Source organism: Anabrus simplex, chromosome 1 (assembly GCF_040414725.1).
Source record: "Anabrus simplex isolate iqAnaSimp1 chromosome 1, ASM4041472v1, whole genome shotgun sequence".
NCBI lineage: Eukaryota > Metazoa > Arthropoda > Insecta > Orthoptera > Tettigoniidae > Anabrus > Anabrus simplex.
This window is the reverse complement of record NC_090265.1, coordinates 29,010,199-29,035,699: the sequence shown is the minus strand read 5'-3', so window position 1 is coordinate 29,035,699 and position 25,501 is coordinate 29,010,199. Positions and strand designations below refer to the sequence as shown.

Below are 25,501 nucleotides of genomic sequence, written 5' to 3'. Positions count from 1 at the left end.
TGTAAGGAATTCAGGTTGGCATGTTTGGCCAAACAATTGAAGTCATCGTATCTGGATCAACTCTTCGATCGTTGAATGACATTCTACATTGAATGACCTCATTGAGATTTGCACAAATGCAGACATCAAATTTGGAAGACTTTAAGTCTGTCCAGATCAGATTTAAATATGGTCCAAGCACTGTTCTCCCTAGGACCATATTTTGGGGGCACCACCCTACTGTTTTTACAGACCGCCCAGCTAACATAACGTACATATGTGCTAGTTACATAAAGTTAATACATATGAGTCATTGGGTGCTCCAAATTAACATGTAAATACTGTAAACATGTTTATATAAATGATAAATCTTTATTATTGTCAGCATAATTACATCAATCACATCAGAGTTAAAATTTTAAACTTGACGATCTCATAGCGTCATGCGTGAGCGGTGTCTGGATTAGAGTCGAATCGCATGCGAACACTAGATTCCAAATGGCATCACAAACCCTTATGGAACTCCACAGCAACCAAGTGGTAAGCCCCAGTATTACATGATTACAAACGAGCAGGAGAATACTAGAAGTGTTATGTCTTGTTCGTGATAACACTAAAATAGTACAATTTTGCAGTTAATGTTTACCTGTCTGATACTATTGTTAATACTCATTTTTTTACGTGGAATTTCCCGCATGGGTACTCATTCTGCCATCTAGCCGACAAAAATTTCTGGGGAGAAGACTGGTCCAAGTTTCCGAACCATAGAGTAGAATAGGAAGGATCAGGGTGTGAAAATGGCAAATGTTGGTCGTGGTGGAGATGTTGGCTCTTTTTCACAGACAACACTTCAGAGAAGATGCTTGACCAACCTGGCTAATGATCTCAGCTGCAGATGGCAATTTCTTTTCTTGAATCAGCGAACCTAGATACTTAAATAATTCTAGAACCTGCTATAACTGAATGCCTTTGAGTTGGACATTGGCCTGTGATCCATTGGATGTCATTATTTTGTTACATTTACAATATATTTAAAGCATGTGGTTGTGTGCATATTGTCATATCCGTGGCCTCGACACTGCTCTAGGCCATAATGCCATTGACATCAGGTCTGTCACAAAGTAGTCCTCATCAAGTTGAACTCCACATCCACCCTCGAAGACTTTGAAAGGTACTATCCAGTATTCGGGAGATAGGCAGCCCTGAAGATGGTTTTCCGTGGTTTCCCATTTTCACACCAGGCAAATGCTGGGGCTGTACTTTAATTAAGGCCACGGCCGCTTCCTTCCCACTCATAGCCCTTCCCTCTCCCATCGTCGCCATAAGACCTATCTATGTCGGTGCGACGTAAAGCAACTAGCAGAAAAAAAAAAAAAAGTACTGCATGAAAGACAATGAGGTAGATATCAGATTACGATAGACAACAGTTCAAACACTGTTCATTCCTTTTTATACGATTCCTAATTATTACTCTCCAGAAATGTTTCCCTGCCACCTGACTGAACATTTTCATGTTATTTCCAAAGTCCTCCCACAGGTGGGTTGGTTCTTTTTTGTTTTTTTAAATTATTAATGCAATGTGAAAGTAGTTCTGGAAGGGAGTAGCAAGTTAGCGCTACCCCCAAAAATTTTATAACTGATATTGTGAGCAATAAGTATTAACAGCTAACCAAATTTTGTTAACTATATCCTCCAAACTTATTCCCAAGGACTTACTTGTCCATCTGTACCAGCCTTGTTGGCAATGAGGTGAGGGGTAGTTGCAAGGGGAGGGGGTGGATTTTGGAGATGTAGATTGAATTCCTTTGATTTGGAGCTTAATTTTCCAAGGCACTCAGCATAGCTCTACCGTGCTGTGTCAAGCATCAAATTCTGTAAACCTTGAACTGTTATTTCAATATTATGGCACGGTAGTACTGAATCATGTTTTACCACGGTAATGCTGTCGGTTGCTGTTTCTCTTGTCTTCCGGTCTTGTCTTCTTGTCTTCAAGCAATTAAACTTTCACTAACAATTGTAATTATAACAGAATTTGTAATGGTTGTTGACATGACCGGTTATGGATTTATGGCATCAAGAATGCTGTCTTCTGTTTTCCTAGTGTTTTGATAGATTTTTGCCAGCAAGGACAGGAGAATGGGTTTTTCTTTACCTAGTGAAGTCACATGTTTCAGTGTTGATAGTAAAATATTTTGCAACACAAAAGGTACCTGGCTCAACTACTACTTAGCATGGGAGTAATTTTTACGCATTTTTGTGCAAGTCAGAAATCTGTATTAATAATCTTGACCATAGTGGCCGATTTTTGATCCGTATTGACTTGATCACAAAAAATATGTAGGTCCTAGTCAATACTACTAAATTTAGTATTGACTAGGCGGACCATCCACCTACATATTTGTTCAGAAATCCGTAGCATATATTATTTTAATTCAAAATGTGCACCCCTCTTAAATGCCAAATCACCAGCTGCCACTGATGTAACTATGCAATGTTCCTTATCTATAGCATTTTTGTCTTCCCTAGGGATTACAGTCACGTGGCCTGAGCTGAGTCTGTCATTATTTCCACTTGTGCCCACCTCTTGTTTATCAGATCTCCTTTGAGAACGATACATCCCCCTGTGGGTGGTAGAATAACACCCATGGTATCCCCTGCCTGTCGTAAGAGACGACTAAAAGGAACCCCATGGGCTCTGAACTTTGGAGCATGGGTTGGCGACCACAGGGCCCTTAGCTGATTCCTGGCATTGCTTCCACTTACTTGTGCCGACTCCTCACTTTCATCTATCCCATCCGACCTCCCTTGGTGAACTCTTGTTCTTTTCTGACCTGGACGGTATTAGAGCACCCACATCCTAGGGACTCTTCCATTTCAACGCCCTTCGTGACCCTTATCTTTCTTTGGCTGATACCTTCATTTTTCAAAATGTCTGATCCCTTCAATTTTTCTCTCTAATTATTGTTATATAAAGGATGGTTGCCTCGTTGTACTTCCTCTTAAAACAATAATCACCACCTGGGAACCAGACAGTTTTAAATTTCCTTCCTCGAGCTGATATCTTAATTCCTCTTTCTTTTGCACTTTGTTTTATGAGGTGATGATAGTTACACTGTTTTACCCTTTAAAAAACCATCACTAACACCAGCATTTCTTCATTGAAACAATTTTTAAAATACCTTCTCTGTATGTTTAGTCACTCCCGTGTTGTTTTGGTAGTATGTCTAGGAAATGTAATTTTAAATCATTTATTATGGTTTTCATCAGATAAGGAACGTAAGACATTCATAGATCTAACAAAGGCATACGATAGTGTTCCCAGGCAGAAGGTGTGGGAAATCATGGTCAAAAAGAGACTGGGTACAGAACTGTAGAAGTGGCGCAGGCAATGTACAGAAACTTTGTCAGCAGTGTACAAAACTCCATTTGGAAAGACAAAATTGTTTAGAAGTGGAATTGGACTAAGACAGGGGAGAGTGCTGTCCCGTCTGTTGTTTCTCATGATTATGGACAAAATTGTAAAGGAGACAACAGAAGCATATGAAGTTATTACTATTTGCAGGCAATATTGTAGTCTGGGGAATAAACAGCAAAGAAGTACAAGAACGACTCGATGCACTGAACAAAACATTGTATGGTATAAAAATCAACGCAGGGAAAAGCAAGACCATGGTGATATCAAGAGGAGAAAGGCATTGTGAAAATTGGTGGTCAAATCCTTGAAATTGTTGACAGTCTCAAATACCTAAGAGTGAATAAATGCAGAATACAAGGCTGGACATGGAGATTAGCAAGGGCAATGAGTGTAAGAAACCTTGTCTGGAGTAAGGAAGTGTAAAGAGATAATGTACAAAATGTATTATGCACCCGTATTGACCTATGTGGGTGAGATCTGGACAAGTAGGTAGGAGAGTAGAATTCAAGCCAGTGAAATGATATACCTAAGAAGTATGATAAAGACAAGGAAAGACAGATTGAGAAACGAAGATGTGAGAAAGGAGGTCAGAATGGAAAACCTGAATGAGAGAATTGATAGGAATAAACTAAGATGGTTGGGACATGCAAAGAGGATGGAGGAGAAAAGTATACCAAAACAGATGATGAAGATGAAGTTTGAGGGAAAGAAAGGAACAAGGAGATCTAGAACAAGGTGGATAAAGAGGAGCAAGAAGAAGAAATCTGGACTGGGAAGAAAGCATGTACGATAATACAGAAAAGCTTTTTTCCTCAAAAACTGAGTTTGAAAGAAAGTGCATATACATTTTTTCTGGTAAGTTGAATTCTATGTACATGCATACAAACATATTTTTAGTAAACCAAAAACTAACTACACATGGTAGGCTTTTTTTAATGAGACTAACTAATGATTTAGGCAACACATTCACTGTTATGGGTCCCGAGGTATGTTTACCTCTGATTGCTTCACATTTTCTTGTGCTGCATGGCCCCCTTAAGTGACAATTTGGTAATTTGGTATGTTAACTGAAGATATGAGCTATAAGCTTGTCAAATTTGAGCTTGATCAGTTGAGTAGTTTTTATGTGAAAGAAATACAAACAAATCAACACACAGATTTATATACGAGTAAGAATTATGCAGAATATTCAGTTGAAGATAAGAACAAGGCCATGAAGAAGACCTGGAGTGCTTTTCGGGAGATGGAGAGAAATGTGTACAAGATAAGGAAGTAATAATAATGTGAGATACAAAAGTACAACAGTTTGTTAAGAAGGAAGCCATACTTTCCAGTGTTGACTTAGTTAATGTACCTTAAAAGCTTTTCAGGCTGTTGAACACACAAGTTCAAAATATAATATATAACATTATAACTTACCTGTGTGTCGTATGTATTGTAGTGTGCATTTTTTATCATCAATCATCAATGATCTGCATTTAGGGTAGTCGCCCAGGTGGCAGATTCCCTATCAATTTCTTACCTCATATTTACATTTATGTATAATTGTTTACCTAGCTTTTTCTTAAATATTTTCAACAAAATTGGAAATTTATCGAACATTTCCCTTGATAATTTATTCCAATCTCTTACTCCTTGACCTACAAATGAATATTTTCCCCAATCTGTCCTCTTGAATTCCAACTTTATCTTCATATTATGATCTTTCCTACTTTTAAAAGCTCCATAAGAATAGGTAACTTAAAAGGGTCCACCTTTTCAATACAAATAAATGTTATAAGTTTATTTAAAACATATTTTTACTTGGAACTAGTTTCGACGCTGTTTAGCGTCATCATCAGCCAAAATGTGGGAAATAGGCATAGGTGTATACATGCATACATGTACAGTATACAAAATGTTACATCATTGTGATTAATAAGAGTAAAGAAGAGATATAAAATAGTGAATTACAAGTCAGAAATTGTCAGTCGATAAAATGGTATAAACATGGGTTAGGACTCAAAAATATAATCACGTAAAAAACATATAAACCGCAACAAAACCATGCGGAAGTTCTAGATGAACTTGGCATTGGAGATTCAAATTTTTCAGACACTCTTCCATTGAATGTTGCTTGTTGCGAGTGTAGTACAAAACATAGGATTCAACAAACACAATCATCTCAAAAATGCCCATAACATTTTTAAAAAAATTTTGGGTTGAGATGTACTTGGCAGTTATGGATTAAAATTTGTAGTCACTTACTAAGCGTCAATTCAAAACCAGCTGCGAAGGGTGAAATAAAATTGTACAAGCACGAGTTTGGACTTGATAAACGCAATCTTTCGAAATACATGTAACACATTTGAAACTGTAAGTTCGCGATGAACTTGGCACTTGAAGATTTGTGTCCACTTATTCATTGAATGTCACTGGTGCAAGTGTAGTTCAAATACGAGTTAGGATTTAACAGAATCAATCTTCTCAAAATTGCATATGACATTTGACCTTTGGTTCGAGATGAACATGGCAGTAAGAGGTTCAAATTTGTAGATATTCATTAAATGTCACTTCAAAACAGCCCATGAAGGGTGAAATAAAATTATAAACTCATACGAGTTAGGAATCAATAAACACTAATTTCTAGTTACATATAACACATTCAAATTTTGCGTAATTTCAAGATTAACTTGGCAGTTAAAGAATCAAAATTTGTAGACACTTTTTCATTAAAAGTCACATAGGCCGAGCCTAGTATAAACATGAGTTAGGGCTCAACATATACAAACTTTTACAAATGCATATAACATATCAAAATCCAAGTACAAGATGAACTTGGCAGTTAAAGATTCACATTTGTTGAGGGTGTAGTAAACATATTCAGTTTGACAAGAATACAAACTTCGAATTATGTAAAACGTTGTTCTGAGAGCTTAGAAGTTGACTGTGCTATTATCTGTGGTCTACTGTTGCAACGTAACGTGTAGGGTGGAGACAGTTTCTATGATGTTCACAGTTCACTGCGGGACCTGAGGCGGTGAAGCTATGACGCGAGATGAGCGTGTTGGATAGTTTAGGTCGGGGAAACGGCCATTTGTTGGGTTAGGAGGGGAGTGGGAAGGAGGGGGAGTGGTAGGGGAGGTGTGAGGAGTGGAAGGAGGGGGAATTATGGAGGGCGATGCGGTGAAAATGTGTGGCGTGACAAAGTATTATGCATAATGTGAAAGACAGATCCATTATTCGGAATATTAATATTTTTGAAAAATTCAATGAGAAAGTCGAACAGGATCTTTGGTTTCTCGGAGATATCATTTAAGTTTAGGTTTGGATTGAAATATTGATCTAAGTGAATATAGCAGTTTTCAGTGACATCTAGTAAAGAACCTTTGTTTAGAACTAATACCTCAAGATCTTGATCTATTTCAGTAAAGTTGTGCTTAAATTCTTTTATATGTAGGCCGACCGTGGAAAAACGGTTGTGCTTTATAGCATTGACATGTTCTGCATACCTGATTTTAAAACTGCGTCCTGTTTGACCCAGGTAGGAGCTATTGCAGTCTTGGCAAGAAAACCTATATACACCTGATTTTGAAAAAGGACTATTTTTATTTATTGATGAAGAGTTATACAGGATCTCTGTGCTTCTATTGTTAGTACGAAAGGCTATTTTAACGTTGCGTTTTTTAAAAACGTTAGTGATGTAAATTTCTTTATTAAGGGTAAATGTTGAAAACGTGGCAGTCCTTTATTAGGGTGGTTTTTGGGCGGTATTTGAATTTATTGATTATTCTTTCAATAAAGGTTTCATTATATCCATTAAATTTTGCTATAGAACGAATGGTGTTCAGTTCTTTATTTAAGTTTTTTTCTGGACATCAGAATCTTGAATGCTCGATCTACCAAGCTATTATATGTAGCCGCTTTATGTGTTTGAGGATGCAGTGAGTCATTTCTTATAGTAGTGGCCGTGTGAGTGGTCTTTCTATAAATACTATGTGTAAATGAAGAGGGGTGCCTATTGATTGTTAGGTCTAGAAAGTTGATGGAGTTATTTATCTCTGATTCTAGGGTGAATTTAATGTCGTGATCGATGTTATTAAGATTTTTGAGGGTGGATGGCGCATCTATAGAGCGTTCATCTAGGATTATAAATGTGTCATCCACATACCTAGCCCAGAATTGGATATTGGCAAATTTGATGGTAATGTTGATGGCGGTGTGCTCTAAGAAATCGAGGTAGATCTCTGCTAAAATTCCTGAGGCCGGTGAACCCATTGCCAAATCATCTTGTTGTAAATAATCTTATCAAATGTGAAATAATTATTGTTAATTAGTAATCTTAAGATAGTCATAAAGTCTTGAACTTCGAGTTTACTTAGTTGATTGTTAGCTAGTAAGTTTAGTAATCTTAAGATAGTCATAAAGTCTTGAACTTCGAGTTTACTTAGTTGATTGTTAGCTAGTAAGTTTTTTCGATGATTGGGAATAATGAGTTGGTTTTTATACTGGGATACATGTTGACTATATCAAAGGAGTGCATTGAATGATATGGTTGAAGTTTGAAACTGTCTAGTTTGTTTACTAATTCTACAGTGTTCTTGATGGATTTATTTGATGAGAATTTATAGTGTTTATTAAGAAATTGTTGGATAAATTGAGATAATTTATATAAAGGGCTTGGTCTGTAGTTTATTATGGGTCGAATAGGGACACTGGTCTTGTGTATTTTGGGTAGTGCTTTAGCTGTTGGCAGACCCGGGTTCATAGTGATTAACTTTTGTTTTTCTTGTTCAGTGAGGGAATCCTTGTTGTTTTTTGTGATATGGGTCGCGGTACGAATTTTTGAGAAAAAAGTTTTGTTTAATTGTTTTTTACGTCCATTCTGAGTTTGTCTTGTATGTCATATGGCATTTTGCTGATAGCAACTTCTTATTCAACTACGAGTTTGGAGGCTGTAATGGCCGAGTTGAAGCAAGGCCAGTTGTGCTTTGGACCTTTCGAAAGAATTCTTATATCGTCCTCATCTAAGTTGGTGTTGGAAAGATTAATTACTGGTGGGTGGAATTGTTGTAAAGTATCGTTAATGAGTTTAGGCTTGCTGTTAGGTTTAGGAGGGGAATTACTGTGAGTTGCTTTATTTTTAAGTGCTTCAAGTTTTTTCTCTAGCGTTATCTGTTTTTTGGACAATATATTGAACGACTTAATTTGGACTTCATCTTGAAAAAGATTCCACTGAGCTCTTGTGAGTGAGGTAGCTGCCTCGAGGTGAGCCTCATATAAGTGATGATTTAAAAACAACTTTTTCTCATAGAGAAATATTAGTTCATTCTCTAACCAAAGTTTGTTTGTTCTAACCTGAACATCATGTTGATGGGGAGGAGCAAAACATTGTTTCGTGATGCTTTTCAAAAAATTAGGGGTTAAATTCTGTGTAATGCACTGTTAGATAAATGCTATATCCTTGCCTATTTTCCCAATTTTGATTTTTAAGCCCAAGTAATGATAGGCTACCGATTTTGCCTGGTTGGCTGCTTCATTTAGATCTAAGAATTTCATTTTTTGTCCGTATTGAACTGAGAACGTAAGAATAGGTAACTTAAAAGGGTCCACCTTTTCAATACAAATAAATGTTATAAGTTTATTTAAAACATATTTTTACTTGGAACTAATTTTGACGCTGTTTAGCGTCATCATCAGCCAAAATGTGGGAAATAGGCATAGGTGTATACATGCATACATGTACAGTATACAAAATGTTACATTATTGTGATTAATAAGAGTAAAAAAGAGATGTACAATAGTGAATTACAAAGTCAGAAATTGTCAGTCGATAAAATGGTATAAACATGGGTTAGGACTCAAAAACATAATCATGTAAAAAACATATAAACCGCAACAAAACCACGCGGAAGTTCGCGATGAACTTGGCATTGGAGATTCAAATTTTTCAGACACTCTTCCATTGAATGTTGCTTGTTGCGAGTGTAGTACAAAACATAGGATTCAACAAACACAATCGTCTCAAAAATGCCCATAACATTTTTAAAAAATTTTTGTTTTAATGAAAAAGTGTCTACAAATTTTGATTCTTTAACTGCCAAGTTAATCTTGAAATTACGCAAAATTTGAATATGTTATATGTAACTAGAAATTAGTGTTTATTGATTCCTAACTCGTATGAGTTTATAATTTTATTTCACCCTTCATGGGCTGTTTTGAAGTGACATTTAATGAATATTTACAAATTTGAACCTCTAACTGCCATGTTCATCTCGAACTAAAGGTCAAATGTCATATGCAATTTTGAGAAGATTGATTCTGTTAAATCCTAACTCATATTTGAACTACACTCGCACCAGTGACATTCAATGAATAAGTGGACACAAATCTTTAAGTGCCAAGTTCATCGCGAACTTACTGTTTCAAATGTGTTACATGTATTTCGAAAGATTGCGTTTATCAAGTCCAAACTCGTGCTTGTACAATTTTATTTCACCCTTTGCAGCTGGTTTTGAATTGACGCTTAGTAAGTGACTATAAATTTTAATCCCTAACTGCCAAGTACATCTCAACCCAAAATTTTTTTTTTTAATGTTATGGACATTTTTGAGATGATTGTGTTTGTTGAATCCTATGTTTTGTACTACACTCGCGACAAGCAACATTCAATGGAAGAGTGTCTGATAAATTTGAATCTCCAATGCCAAGTTCATCTCGAACTTCCGCGTGGTTTTGTTGCGGTTTATATGTTTTTTACGTAATTATGTTTTTGAGTCTTAACTCATGTTTATACCATTTTATCGACTGACAATTTCTGACTTTGTAATTCACTATTTTACATCTCTTTTTTACTCTTATTAATCACAATGATGTAACATTTTGTATACTGTACATGTATGCATGTATACACCTGTGCCTATTTCCCACATTTTGGCTGATGATGACGCTAAACAGCGTCGAAACTAGTTCCAAGTAAAAATATGTTTTAAATGAACTTATAACATTTATTTGTTATGAAAAGGTGGACCCCTTTAAGTTACCTATTCTTACGTTCTCAGTTCAATACGGACAAAAAATGAAATTCTTAGATCTAAATTTAAAAGCTCCACTCAAGCTTATTCTTCTACTTATGTCATTCCACGCCAACTCACCACTGACAGCTCAAAACATACCACATTCCAGATAGTCGATCATCTCGTCTCCTTACTCCCAAGTCTTCCCAGCCCAAAGTTTGCAACATTTTTGTAATACTACTCCTTTACTGTTATTAATTATTTCAAGGTCTGTCTTGTCAATACAGTATGTATACTAAACTGTCAAATACATAAATATACAAAGGTAATCCCAAAAATGTCTCCTATTTTTTTATAAATACATAGACCTGTTTATTTCTACAATGGTTTACATCATTTTACAGCTTGAACATTTAGCTACTTTTCTACACAATCACCATTTCGGTCGATGCATTTCTGTAGACGCTGTGACAGTTTGTGTATGCCCATGTCATACCAGCTCGCTGCTATGCTGTTCAGGAAGTTGTGAACCTCATCTTTCACGTCGTCGTTGGTGCTGGCACCCATCTTGCACACGCCTCCTGATATTTCAACTTTTCCGTTAAAATTCTGTGAGCGACGCTTTGGGAAACCTCAGGAACCAAAGTGCAGAGATCATCCAGAGTGATCTGCCGATCTTCACACATGATTTGCTCAACCTTCACGACTGTCTCGATGAAAATTGATGGTCTCCCGCTCCTTTGTTCATCGTGAATTTCAGTCCAACCGGCTGCAAACTCTCCACACCACTTACAAACATTTTTTACATCCATGCACGTGGCGGCAATATCCAACGGGAGCTCCATTCTCAATGGCTGCCAACCCAAGACTGAGTGCCTCAGCGCAGTGTGCGCATGTTTATATGCGAGCGCGGGAAACACTCTTCACAATATTGTAACCAACAGCCACATGAACAGAGTTCTGTATTTATAAAAAAATACTTTTGGGATTACCCTCATATACATGTACATGTTTCGAGAATTAAAATTCTCTTCTTCAGCTTACAGATTAAAATCACATGCATATAAAAACCTTAACTTATTTAAAACTTTGTATGTTCTAACAAAAAACTTGATAAAAACAATACAATAACAACATTAAAAGTTCAAACATGAATATCATTCATGTTATATCCAATGCCCTGTAAAACATTTGTATATGGTACTAAAAATGGCAACCAGTTCAATTTGTTATTGGCAGTTTCTCCTTCTGCTACTTTATCCTTGCTATTTCCTCTGTTCCTCTTTCTTTTTCCTGTGTCCACAATTTCAACACTTGCATGATTTGAAGATAACATGTAAACATTCTTGCGGTCATGTCATTTTATAGCTAGCAAACCATGACTTGACTTTCTGTCTGCTTCACCTTTCTTCAGTTTCTTCTTCACTAAATCCTTGGACATCATCCTCTGTTTTTTTTTTTTTTTTTTTTTACAGTTCCTACAGTATTTGTGCTCCTATCACGAAGTTTCACAAACAGCTTAGGTGATGAATACCAATTACCCAAGAACAGGGTATGTCCCTTGTCCAAGGGACTACAACTCCAGGACTACACTTTCACTTGCAGTCATCCCATTTCCCACAACTAAATCATTGCCAGTATAAATTTTAAATTTTACACAATAACCTGAATTTGATTTGCATAATTTATAAAACTTTATCCCAAATCTATCCCACTTGGAAGGATTGAAGTGAACATATGATAAACGTCCTCTGAATTTCATGAGAGACTCATCAATTGCTATATTTTCCTGTGGCACATAAATGGACTGGTATTCCACAACAGTTTGCAAGAATACTTTAAGAACATGAGACATCAAACTAATCATACGACAGGCATCGGATTGAGAAGAGTTGGACTTCTTTGGGAGTGGTATAAATGTTGATTTCAGCCAGTCGTACAGCATCTGTCCTGAGATATATATTCTGTTGAATAACGATGTTACAAAATGGATCAGTAAAAAGTGTTTGGGTATCGAGCTGTCATCGATAGATTATGATTTGTTTTGTACAAACATGTGTATTGAGTATCTTAGAACTAGGCACAGGTATGTCAACGCATGTTTCATACACAAATGTATCGGTAATTTCCTTGACTGTCCCAATTTACTCCAGTTGCTCCCAATTCATGTTCTTTTCCGCAACACCCGACAAGCTTTCACCTTTCACTTACCTGGGTGCAGAACAGAATCACACAGCAACTCTTGGTTTATGCAGGCCCTAAGATCCCTGAACGAAATTAGCGGGATGGTGGATATGTTTCACTCATCAGATAGTGAAATTTGCAGACATCTTATGAACACTTCATAGACAGTGTGTTGTTCCTTGTAACTTGTTCTGTGCATTTGGTAACTGAAAGTTATACCTCCTTCCTTCGGTCATTTCAAATGTTAAACACTTTTCTGTTTACATGGTTTCTTTTCTTCCTTATGTGTTTTGTAAATATGTATATATTGCTTAGTTATAATTAGTTTTAGTAATAAGTGCTGTTAATATTCTTATTATCTGAATGTATTATATCATCTGTAATTGAGGAATTAAGAATTAATAACACTGTTGATGATGAATAAACATATATACATACATTATCATTAAAGACTGTTATGCCTTTCAGCGTTCAGTCTGCAAGCCTCTGTGAATTTACTAAATGTCGCCACAATCCTCGATTTGCAGCTAGTGCTGTGGCCTCATTTAGTTCTATACCTCTTATCTTTAAATCATTAGAAACTGAGTCCAACCATCGTCGTCTTGGTCTACCTCTACTCCTCTTACCTACCATAACAGAGTCCATTATTCTCCTACGTAACCTATCCTCCTCCATCCACCTCACATGACCCCACCACTGAAGCCGGTTTGTGCGTACAGCTTCATCCATCGACTTCATTTCTAACTTAGCCTTTATCTCCTCATTCCGAGTACCCTCCTGCCATTGTCCCCACCTGTTTGTACCAGCAATCGTTCTCGCTACTTTCATGTCTGTTACTTCTAACTTATGAATAAGATATCCTGAGTCCACCCAGCTTTCACTCGCGTAAAGCAAAGTTGGTCTGTAAAGATGTAACCGATGTAAAGATAGTTTCGTCTGGGAGCTGACTTTCTTCTTACAGAATACTGTTGATCACAAGTGCGAGCTCACTGCATTAGCTTTACTACACCTTGATGCAATCTCACTTACTATATTACCATCCTGGGAGAACACACAACCTAAATACTGTTCTAGCTTTGTATCACCAATCTGACATTCAATTTTGAATTTCTTACCTACTGACATCAACTTAGTCTTCGAAAGGCTAATTTTCATCCCATACTCATTGTACCTATTTTCAAGTTCCAAGATATTAGACTGCAGGCTTTCGGGACAATCTGCCATTAAGACCAAGTCGTCAGCATACGCCAGACTGCTTACTACATTTTCACCTAACTGAATCCCTCCTTGCCATTTTATACCTTTTAGCATATGATCCATGTAAACTACAAACACACCGGGCGAGTTGGCCTTGTGCGTAGAGGCATGCGGCTGTGAGCTTGCATCCGGGAGATAGTAGGTTTGAATCCCACTATCGGCAGCCCTGAAGATGGTTTTCCGTGGTTTCCCATTTTCACACCAGGCAAATGCTGGGGCTGTACCATGGCCGCTTCCTTCCAACTCCTAGGCCTTTCCTATCCCATCGTCGCCATAAGACCTATCTGTGTCGGTGCGACGTAAAGCCCCTAGCAAAAAAAAAAAAACTACAAACAGCAAAGGTGAAAGATTACAGCCTTGTCTAACCCCTGTAAGTACCCTGAACCAAGAACTCATTCCACCACCAATTCTCACTGAAGCCCAATTGTCAACATAAATGCCTTTGATTGATTTTAATCGTCTACCTTTAATTCCATAGTCCCCCAGTATGGCGAACATCTTTTCCCTCGGTACCGTATCATATGCTTTCTCTAGATCTACGAAACATAAACACAACTGCCTATTCCTATCGTAGCATTTTTCAATTATCTGGTACATACTGAAAATCTGATCCTGACAGCCCCTCTGTGGTCTGAAACCACACTGGTTTTCATCCAATTTCCTCTCAACCACTGATCGCAAACTCCCTTCCAAGATGCCAGTGAATACCTTGCCTGGTACACTAATCAATGAGATACCTCGATAGTTGTTGCAATCCTTCCTGTTCCCTTGCTTATAAATAGGTGCAATTACTGCTTTCATCCAATCTGAAGGTACCTTACCAACACTCCATGCTAATCTTACTACTCTATGAAGCCATTTCATCCCTGCCTTCCCACTATACTTCACCATTTCAGGTCTAATTTCATCTATTCCTGCTGCTTTATGACAATGGAGTTTATTTACTATCCTTTCCACTTCCTCAAGTGTAATTTCACCAACACCAGTTTCCTCCTCCCCATGAGCTTGGCTGTTCGCAACACCACCAGGAAGATTTCCTTTTACGTTGAGAAGCTGTTCAAAATATTCTCTCCACCTCTCCAGTGATTCCCTGGGATCTATTATGAGTTCACCCGAATTACTCAAAACACTGTTCATTTCCTTTTCCCCTCTCTTCCTAAGATTCTTTATTACTGTCCAAAAAGGTTTCCCTACTGCTTGACTTAGCCTTTCCAGGTTATTACCAAAATCTTCCCATGACTTCTTTTTGGATTCAACAACTATTTGTTTCGCTGTGTTTCTTTCATCTACATACGTAAATAATCGAATCGAATTGAATCGAATCGATCTTTCGAGTTTCATTGTTGGCATTTCTCGGAATTAGACCATATTGTTTCCGTTGCAAACCACAAAGTTCTTTCACATTTTAATGCAGGTTAAAATAATCGTGTTTCTCTTGGAGAGCCTCAATCTCTGTACATTTGTCAGACATGCATATTTCTCAGGCTTCTTTGCACTCTCTGCATATCATTTTGTGCAGGATTTTGTACTGAATGGGATCTTTGGTTTTATATTTTCTTCTTTCATTCATAAGTTTTAGAATTCCATCTGTCATCCAGTTCTGTCTTTTGTTATGTATGAAGTGGCCAATGTGAGTTTCCTGGATTTCAGTTATACTATGTTTTATAGAATTCCAGGCCTACCTCTGTTGGCCTAGTGTTTCTTATTGTTTCCATCTTCTCTTCAAGCACTTTTCCAACAAAAGTTCTTACTTCAGGATGCATAAGTTTCCTAGCATCTATGCACCTGGAACATTTAGCAATCGTTTTAACTTTTCTAAAGCGTTGCATTTTAAACTCCATTAACACGTCATCACACGCTCCCGCGGCAGTTTGCCGCGTTTGAACAATAATCCTAATATCTTCCTTTGTTGTATCCAAGAATCGGCGGGCAGTCAGGTATTCCTCCCCCCACATCTCTGTATAACGACCGTAGCCTAATCCAGTTCGTCGCTGTCTCCTCTCTACGTCAGTTCACATTTGTGTTGGTGGTGTCACGTTGTGTGAGCAGATTGCTAACGTGCGTGCTATCGCGTACAAACATTAGTGAGCATATTGCTAACGGGCGAGTTCTCGCGTATATTTAATATGATACAGTTGCAATATTTCTGTTTTATTGTTTGCGCCATTACCTGGAAATGGATCCGTACGACGTACGACAAGCTACAGTGAGACATATAGTGGACAGTGTTCCAGAATGTCAGTCAAGTAAATTAGGAGAAGATAATTCTGGTTATCGTGACGTTGATGAAACAGATGTTTTAGAGCATGATAATAGTGACTCAGAAGAGAGTGTTGCAGAAGAAATAATACAACCGTGCGAGGTTGGTAACGAACAACACACCCCACCGCCAAACGAAGAGACACTGAACCTTTCAGTAGGCGCTCAGCAAGAACCTGAACGTTGTGAGCCTGTTCTTAAAGTGAGACAGCAACAACCACATGAGAGGCCCCTGCAACCAGGTCAATATGCTATCTGTGGTATCTGCCCTAGAAGGAAAAATAGCAGAACAATGGTTATTTGTTGCGCATGTGATATTCCCATCTGCCGAGAACATATAGTGCCAACGTGTTCGAGATGCTCAACCCAACAGGAGGATCCAGCTGAAAATGACTAGACTGGCTGATTGTTGGACAGAAGTAATATGCTTACGATGTTTCTTAAATCAATCATATTTGTTTATATTTCATATTTTACTAATTCAACTGGACTTGTGTTAATGCAACTTATGTGAAAATGCCTAAAATATAGTATGCGGCAATTTGCTAACGGGGCGTGCTTTGATGTCAGGTCACAGGCTTGGAATTGCGGCAGTTTGCTAACATAGCGTGTTCTCGTGTTGTAAAATATTTTAAATTACTAATAATTATTTGCAGTCCTAAATATGATGTTTTGGTAAGTAAATTCTCTTTCTTACAATGTTGTTAACGTTTGAGGATTGGTTTCTTCATTTCAAAATCAGAGCAACAATATATAACATGCGTGAGCAAATTGCCGTGGGGCGTGCTGTCATGTAAAAATAAGGGGGCGTGTGATGACGTGTTAAATCTGGATTGTGATCACTATCTACATTAGCACCAGTATATGTCCCATATTTCTTCAGTTGTTGCTTCAACAAAATGAAATCAGATTGATTCCTTATGATCCTTTCATTGCTATCAGCAGGTGATGTCCGTGTGTATAGCCTCCTAGGAGGAAGTTTGAAACAAGTAGATCATGTTCCATACAAAACTGTATCAGCCTGTCTCCTCTTAAATTTCATTCTTCAAGAACATAGCAGCCTTTGATATTACCTTCAACACCAGCCCCTATTTTTTAATTAAAATCACCAATGACCAGCATTATCTCTCCCTTCCTGGTGAATTTAATTGCTTCTTCTAATGTGTCATTGAATGATTCTACTTCTTCATCGTCTTCATTGGTGGTTGTTGCATGGACCTGAATAACATCATGATTCGGTGTGATGTTTGCATCCTCAATAATATTACCCGATCACAACGTGGTACAAAATCCAGAACTAAGTTGCGATCACTGATGAAATAAGCATGGCAACTCCATACCTGTGACTGGTGTCTGTTTCTTCCGAAAAGTACAAATATCCATCCTTAGTGTTCTGAATTTCAGATCCAGGCCATCTTACCTTGCTCAATCCAAGGATGTCTATTTTCAGTCTGCATCTTTCTACTTCCACGTTTACAAGTTTTCTGGCCATATACAAGCTGCGTACATTCCAAGTAGCAAATCGTACTTTGTAATTATAGATTTTGATTTTTCCAGAGCTGTCAATCATACCGTCATTTATCGCAACATTTGTAGTGTTCCCTCCTGGAAATTCGACTGGGGGAATAGAAACTCTGGAAATAATTTTGTATTGTACTGAGCCATTACTATATGAATTTATAGCGATATCCTTGAGGATCTTGAATGCAATGGTTTCCCGTTGCCTTCTGCATCCTAATGCTGTTGATCAAAATTTGGTTCCTCCACCTTTAGGGACAATTTCTTGCCCCCAGAACAATAGAGTGCCTGCTCATCCACTCTCAGGAAAACCGTTGGCACTTAGTATAGGGGGTCACCTTATACCGGGAGATATTCGGTCCCTATGCAGTTTGCCTGCCCTAAAGATAGCTGATGAAGTAAGGGCAGAAGGTGTAGATAAACAATAAAAATTCTCTGGCCTAGGCAGTGCAGAATGTGAAGAGTAGAGTCCCCACCTGTACCATGGTTTACATAGGTATGGTTTTTAAAGCAGGCAAAATATGCCGATACGTAGGGCAGTAAGATCGACAAAAATAATAAATTGCCCTCCTAACTGGTGTTAACTATGGATTGACTGTAAGAAATTAAGATGTCGGCCACTTAGGGCACAAAAATATAGCAAAATAAGACCCTAATATCACTAATAATAGATCGTAGTCACAAGATAGCACCAACACACGATCAGCATATATAATCAAACCACAAATAGCTCCTAGAACCCACAACTGAGGCACAGTTCTTCTTAATAGATCAATGTATTACTCAGCACATCTAGACATGATGTTACTCAAGAACTGCTGACTAAGAAAATGTTATTCATAGACCTGTATTATCAGTGTACTACGATATTGTACAGATCATTCTTGTATATTGCTGCCAAGCGTTGTGGTATGCTTATGAGCATGTACAGAGCACAGAACATAGCACGTTTGAGACAACTGCAACAGTCTGCATGTCTTTTTCTAGTGATAGCCTGTATGATTCACCAGCACCGATACTGGCTGGTGATGAAAAGACACGGGAATCTAAACAGAGCCAAGCAGTATTTATAGAGTCTCAGGAATGCTTTCTCTCCAACATGCTACAATGTCTAACATTTGACTATCAGAATTACATAATATGATCTAGAACCCAGAATAATATTTTTTTTTTTTTTTTTTTTTAAAGAGACGCTGACAATGCTGTAAAAAAGTATGTACAGTTTATTATGTGTAAGTTACAGTATTACTTTTGTTACCTGAATATTCAAGAGAACCCACCCTCTTATTATTAATTTGGTTCATTTTGGCCTACTAGGGACCACAGGGATCATCTTAACTCTTCGCTGAGGTCTTCTGCTTTTTCTTGGCCCAGTACGCTTTCATTCTCTGACCGTGTGCCTGCTTCTTTCCATCCGTCCACTTAGGTGTGGTGGTGCCTGTACTCTTTTTGCTTGTGAGGGACAGTCAGAAGTCGCCCTGTACGATGACCTGTCAGTACTTGGGATCTTCAGTTTCTCTAGGTCTGATTTTACAGAGGTGATCCACTTGGTCTCCTTTCCCCTACTTGTCACTGTGAGGATTCTGTTGGTGAGCCTGCAGCGTTTCAGAATGTGCCTGTAGAAAGTCAGTCGCCTTTCCCTCATACATGTGACTATGTCTTCCTAATGTTCGTAGAGCTTGTTTCTGTGCCTGATCCTGTAGGTGCCATCCTCATCTCTTATGGGTCGTAGTATCCTCCTCAAGATCTTCCTTTATTTAAGTTCTAGTTTCCAGAGAGGACCCTTTCGATTCATCAAGAGGCACTCAGAGGCATAGAATTGTATTAATATCAATTTTTATGTCTTCCCTCAATCATGTTAAATGTGAATCCATGCCCTATGTATGGCTCCAATGACGTATGTGATCTTTTATAACGATGACTTGCAGCCACATGACTTTCCCATTTGTAGTGTGATTTGTTGAATGTAAATAAAGATGTTTATTAAAATGACCATAAACAACCAGCCCCTGAACTAGATAAATTAACCAGGCAAAATTAAAATCCCTGACCCTGCCAGGATTTGAACCCAGGGACCTCCGAACCGAAGGCCAGTAAGCTGACCATTCAGCCAAGGAGCCAGGCTATTAATACAGACAATATATTCATAATTCAGTGAATATTGTTAAATTTCCTCATTATCAATAATCTGTCATCTTCAAGAGAAAACTTTACATACTGAGACAATGGTAACTGAGATATTTTAAATAAATTAATTAGGCAGACTGTGGGGTGAAAATTTCCATGCAAATCTGCATTATCATTTTGGGTTTATCCTCTTTCTTTTCTTTCTTAATCCATTTATCTCCAAGGTTGGTTTTCCCCTCAGACTCAGTGTGGAATCTCATCTCTACCTCCTCAAGGGCAGTGTTCTGGAGTGTCAGACTTTGGGTCAAAGGGATACAACTTGGGAGGAGGCCGAGTACCTCACCTGCTATGCTGAACAGGGGCCTTGTGGGGGATGGGAAGATTGGAAGGGATAGAGAAGGAAGAGGGAAGGAAGCGACCATGGCCGTTAGGTACCGTCTCGACATTTGCCTGGAGGAGAAGTGAAAAACTGTGGAAAACCACTTCGAGGATGGCTGAGGTGGGAATCGAACCCCCTCTACTCAGTTGAACTACCGAGGCTGAGTTGACCCCATTCCAGTCCTCGTACCACTTTTCAAGGTTTGTGGCAGTGCCAGGAATCGAACCTGGGCTTCTGGGGTTGGCAGCTAATCACACTAACCACTACACCATCGAGGTGGACTGGGTTTATCCTCTTGTATAATAACACTGGGCAGGGATATTTCTGTTCTCTATACCAACAGGCAGCCCTTTTATTGGAAGTAGCTCCTATAGCTTAGGATGCATAAGTTCTGTCAGATTTCTTATATTGATCTTGGTAAAACGACATCCATTCTCAAAATGAATAAATCGTACTTCAGGAAGATAATCGGTATTATTCCATATGCCTTCTCTTTTCTCATATTTTGCACTAATGCAATTTCAGCTACGAACTCCATCTTATGAAGATAGTCCTCAGCTAAACTATCTCTGGACCGGGACTAAGGTTAGTCCAGACTAAGGCCAGATCATCTTCAGACTAACAGAAAATATGCCATCTATGAATAACAAAAACGCTCATCTGCTCTTAGTCCATAATTGGTACTCGCTTAGTCCGGACTGAACACGATTATGAATGGCATCCCTGGTGTTTAAGGAAACCCTGGAGATACACTGAGTGACCAAAAGTCATGGGAGGGGGCATTCATTTGAAAATGTGCTTTGTATGACCCCGTTGTGGCTAGTTGTGGCGTAGCTGAACAGTTTGTCACAGTCACCAGTGTTGTGAAGACAGCAACATGTTGCGAGTTAACCAACTTTGAACGTGGGATGATCATCGGCGCACGGCGCATGGGTCAGAGCATTGTGGAAATTACATGCGAATTTGGGATTCTGAAGTCAACAGTGTCGAGGGTGGATCTTCAATATCGCAGAGAGAATGTTACCACCAATGTAAACCGTCGCATGGGAAGACCACAGGTGTTCAACGAATGGACATCACGTCACCTCCACAGAACCATACTGGGTGCTCGACGGGCTACTGTGAGTCAGATCACCACCCAGTTGAATGTTGGGAGTCAGGAATCCATTTCTACCGGGACTGTAAGGAGGCAACTGCACTGCATAGGCTTCACCTGCCGACGACCAACTCGTGTCCCTTTGCTGACACCTCGACACAGAGCTCAACGACGTCCATGGGCCCACGAATATCGGCAATGGACTATGGAACAGTGGCCACGTGTGGTATGGTCCGATGAATCCCGGTTCAAGTTGTATCGAGCTGATGGGCACGTAAGAGTGTGGCTTATGCCCCATGAAGCTATGGATCCTGTGTGTCAACAAGGTTGTGTCCAGGCGGAAAGTGGCTCAGTTCTGGTCTGGGCGGTGTTCTCATGGTTGCAATTAGCCCTCATAGTCCGGCTGCAGGGAGCGCTGACAGGTGCACGTTGAGTGGACATTATTTCAGACCATCTGAATCCCTTTATGGCCCTAGAGTACCCTGATGGAGATGGCATGTTTCAGCAGGAAAATGTGCCACGTCACCACTCTGTGGTGGCACGCAGGTGGTTGGAGGAACACTCCAATGAAGTTACGACCATGGATTGGCCCTCCTCCGATCTTAATCCAACTGAGCATTTATGGGATGCTGTCAATGCTGGTGTACACTCCATGAATTCTGCACCAACTATACAAGACCAATTGTGGGTAGCAGTGCAAGATGTGTGGGTCCAGATCCCTCGAGAACGATTCCAACACCTTGTAGAGTCATAGCTTCGCCGTATTGCTGCTCGCGGAGGAGCAATTTGTTATCAACATCATGTTCAGTGTCTTCCCATGACTTTTGGCCACTTAATGTATGTGAGAACAACTTGTTGCTTTCTCTCCCTTATTTTTCTTCTTTTTAAAAATATTTTTTTTACATTGCACCGACATAAATAGGTCTTAATGGGAATGATGGGATAGGAGTGGGAAGGAAGCATCCATGGACTTAACTAACGTTCAGCTCCAGCATTTGCTTGGTGTGAACATTGGAAACCATGGAGAACCATCTTCAGGACTGCAGATAGTGGGATTCAAACCCACTATCACCCAAATGCAAGCTGACAGCTACGTGACCAAAACTGTGCAGCCACTCCTCGGTCTCTTCTTTATAAAGACTCAGCATGACACATGAGTTTTATTTAAATAAAATGTTTAAATAAAAGAAATATAAATATTTAACAGAATGATCAGAAAGGAGGTAAAGCTAGAGAATACTGAATTATTGTGTTGTTTTATTTTGTTAACAGAGGTAACTTTCAAACTTCCTACAGAGAAAAGGAGTCGGGGAAATTATACGTCCCAGAGCAGCACGGACGACGACAATGGTCTTGTCAAGGGAGTAGAAAGCTCACCGGGAGATGACTGTCCAAGTTGCAAACAGCGCCCAAAAGATGCCATCATCGTTCACGGAGGCATAGGCCACCAGTGCTACTGTTACGAGTGTACCATGAAACTCTGGCGATCTCATGCCAACTGTCCCATGTGCCACCAAAGAATTAGAAAAGTTGTTAGAAACATTCCTTTCTAAAAAAAATGAATAAACTTCAAGTTACTTGACTACCTGTCTGTCCCAGATGTCCTGTGTGTTGTTTGTTAATTGTAATTTAAGGTAAATTTCTAGTTACCTTTTGTTCGTAAGAGTGTATTGTTTTACGTGATGTCCTCACATACATATTAAAGTTATGTTTCAAATGCTTAACTCTTATTGTTCATGAATCCAATTGTATTTCTATACATGCTTGGGTAAAAAACAATGAGAAACTACAGATGGAAAGACTGTCGTGGGCAGACTTTGTGCCGATTTAGTGAGGAAGATGATCCGATCCCCTTTCACTACTCCGTGGTACATCGAACAGGAGAAGGCAGCCAAATGTCTCCACGATCTCTGAAACTTCCTTTCTGTTATATGCCTCTGGGCCCAAATAATTTTTCTCTGCCTCCTTCCTTGAATGTGGTAGGACAAAATTGCAATTACTATTATTTTTATATAATGAATAATGTAATACAGTAGAATGCCTCTGAGGTAAAATATCAGACATTAATACCATTAAATACTAATAATAATCCAACAGAGAGCAGACAGCTGTCAACTCTGCACAATTCACTACCTCATCTTTTAAACATTAACATGTAATCACATTGAGAGTGGAAATTCTCAAGTTCCCTTAACACAAGATTTCCGTGCTTCCAATCATTGAAGCCAATTGTTGCAAACTGGAAAGTCCTTCCAATGTGTTTACAAGGAGCACAAAAACAGATTATTGGTAGCATGAATAAACCAGATATTCACATTTCATAACATCTCCATTTAAAAGCTTTCTTTCAAACAGCACTTTTGTCAGAAACCACCAGTTGTCTGGATACATCTGCAAAGAATTTCAGAAATTGTCTTGATTTTGTTTCACTCCACTTTTAGCATTGTAGTCTCTAGCACCATTATTCATAAGCCAAAAATAAGGGTAATCTTTTGACTTAAAAATACCTTTTCTTAGTACTGCATCCTATTCACAATTTTCACTTACAGTTCCAACAGCAGACCTGTGGAAATGCAACCAAAAGTGGGCATACACTCATTAAAGTTTTCTGTACCGGTAATATTATTTTTATTTTTGTCATTGCATGAGAGGAAGTTGTTTGATTTATAGTTTGGATCCTGTGGAGGGAAGAAAGTATAATTTAGTGTTTGAGAGAACAATTCACTTTCCCTCTTCCTCTTATTTTCTGCTAATTTGTGATCATTTGCAACACGTACCATAATTGTTTTCAACCATCCATGTTGCGTACTCAACACAAAAATCACTTAACACTCTCACAAAATGAATAAAATTGGCTTTCACTTTCACAGACCTCTTGGTATTATGGAAAATTAGCGGCCTTCTTAATTCAGTCAACACCAGGCTGTTGTCTCTAGGTGGCGTTGATTCACTGCTCGCTTGACTAAATTGCAGCCCGAAATCATCCTGATGTTACATGTTATAATTCTCATATTTTGGTTTACATGTATTATGTATTGTATACATGTATTCTTTTGGCTTAAATACATGTATTGATTAGGTGGAATTTAATAAACATTAATATTTCTTTGACTTTAATCATCTTTGTACCCGTACGCAGATCGGAGGGGGCTGTGTTTCAACATTGTGGTGGTATTTATAATATTATTACCGACAGTTTTCAAATAAGCAGAACAAAAATTCTGTTATTCATGTTGGGAGCTTTTGCTTTTGAATACTATGAAAGAGCATGCATTCCTAAAACTCATTTTCAAACTACTAGACCTTTTCATTTTTGCCGCCTCATAAATTTGCCTCCCTCATCCCGGGACCACAAGGCCCGTGCCTAAATATGGCTCTGGCTATGTGATACTGATTAGGCGGTTCGACAAAACTGCATAAAATAGTTCAAGAACTGTCATAACTCAACTGTTGACTTTCTTTCAACCTTGACTTCAAATATCTAAACAGTAGATTTCAATTTCTTGGATACATAGATAGATATTTACCCTCAACAGGATGCTATCTGCAAACTTTGCTGATGATTTGACAAGCTATCTTGTCCCATCTGGTGCCACAGAACGCAGTTCATCAATGTACCACTTGCTTACACTCTCTCATTACTAGCCTCAGTTGATTGCAATGCATGCCTTTGGTGTTCCCACTACTATATCTTTGTTCTCAGAGCATAAAATTTCCTTAACCCCTTCCATTCTGATGTCAGCACACTAATGTTGCTGTGACTCCAGTGTTGACTATAAGATGACACTACATATTTCCGTTATCTGCTGCTATCTATTGACTAGTTTGTGAACACGTTATTGTGAGTGTTCTTCGTGATTGTCATATCTGTGGTTATATGAATAAACATTGTTTTAAGTTTAATAATGTGAAATATCTGTGGTTGCTGAGAGAGTGTATTCCTTTATTCCTAATTTTTAAGTCCCTTTCTCATAATGTTTTTCCTTAAAAGAACACACTCATCAAGCAGCCAAATGAATGTGTTGGAAGTTGCAAATGTGAACACTGGCATACTATCTGGACTCTGCTAAATTCATTCAGTCTTGACACTGTCCTTTCTAATAATCATCATCATCATCATCATCTTGCTTTCTCTTCTTTTTTTTTATTTCAATTGTGTTACTAATACTAATAATTGATTCATTTGCTGAAAAATAATTTTTCATGTGGAAAGTATTTGTAAGACTTAAACAACAAGTTACTGGAGGGTATAAACTTTAACCTCACTCCTTGTGGGTGGGGTTAACTTCTAA

The 25,501-nt window shown here is 38.5% G+C and overlaps 1 protein-coding gene across 1 annotated transcript in view; it reads left to right on the top strand.

Annotated features, from left to right (window-relative positions):
- LOC136860081 (E3 ubiquitin-protein ligase Mdm2) overlaps positions 1-22,871 on the top strand; it is a 43,478-nt gene extending 20,607 nt beyond the window's left edge. Inside the window, exon 4 of the mRNA XM_067138735.2 lies at positions 22,482-22,871. Within this exon, the coding sequence (XP_066994836.1) occupies positions 22,482-22,762 (281 nt within the window). The 3' untranslated portion in view covers positions 22,763-22,871. The remainder of the gene's footprint in view (positions 1-22,481) is intronic.
- The last annotated feature ends 2,630 nt before the right edge of the window (positions 22,872-25,501 follow it).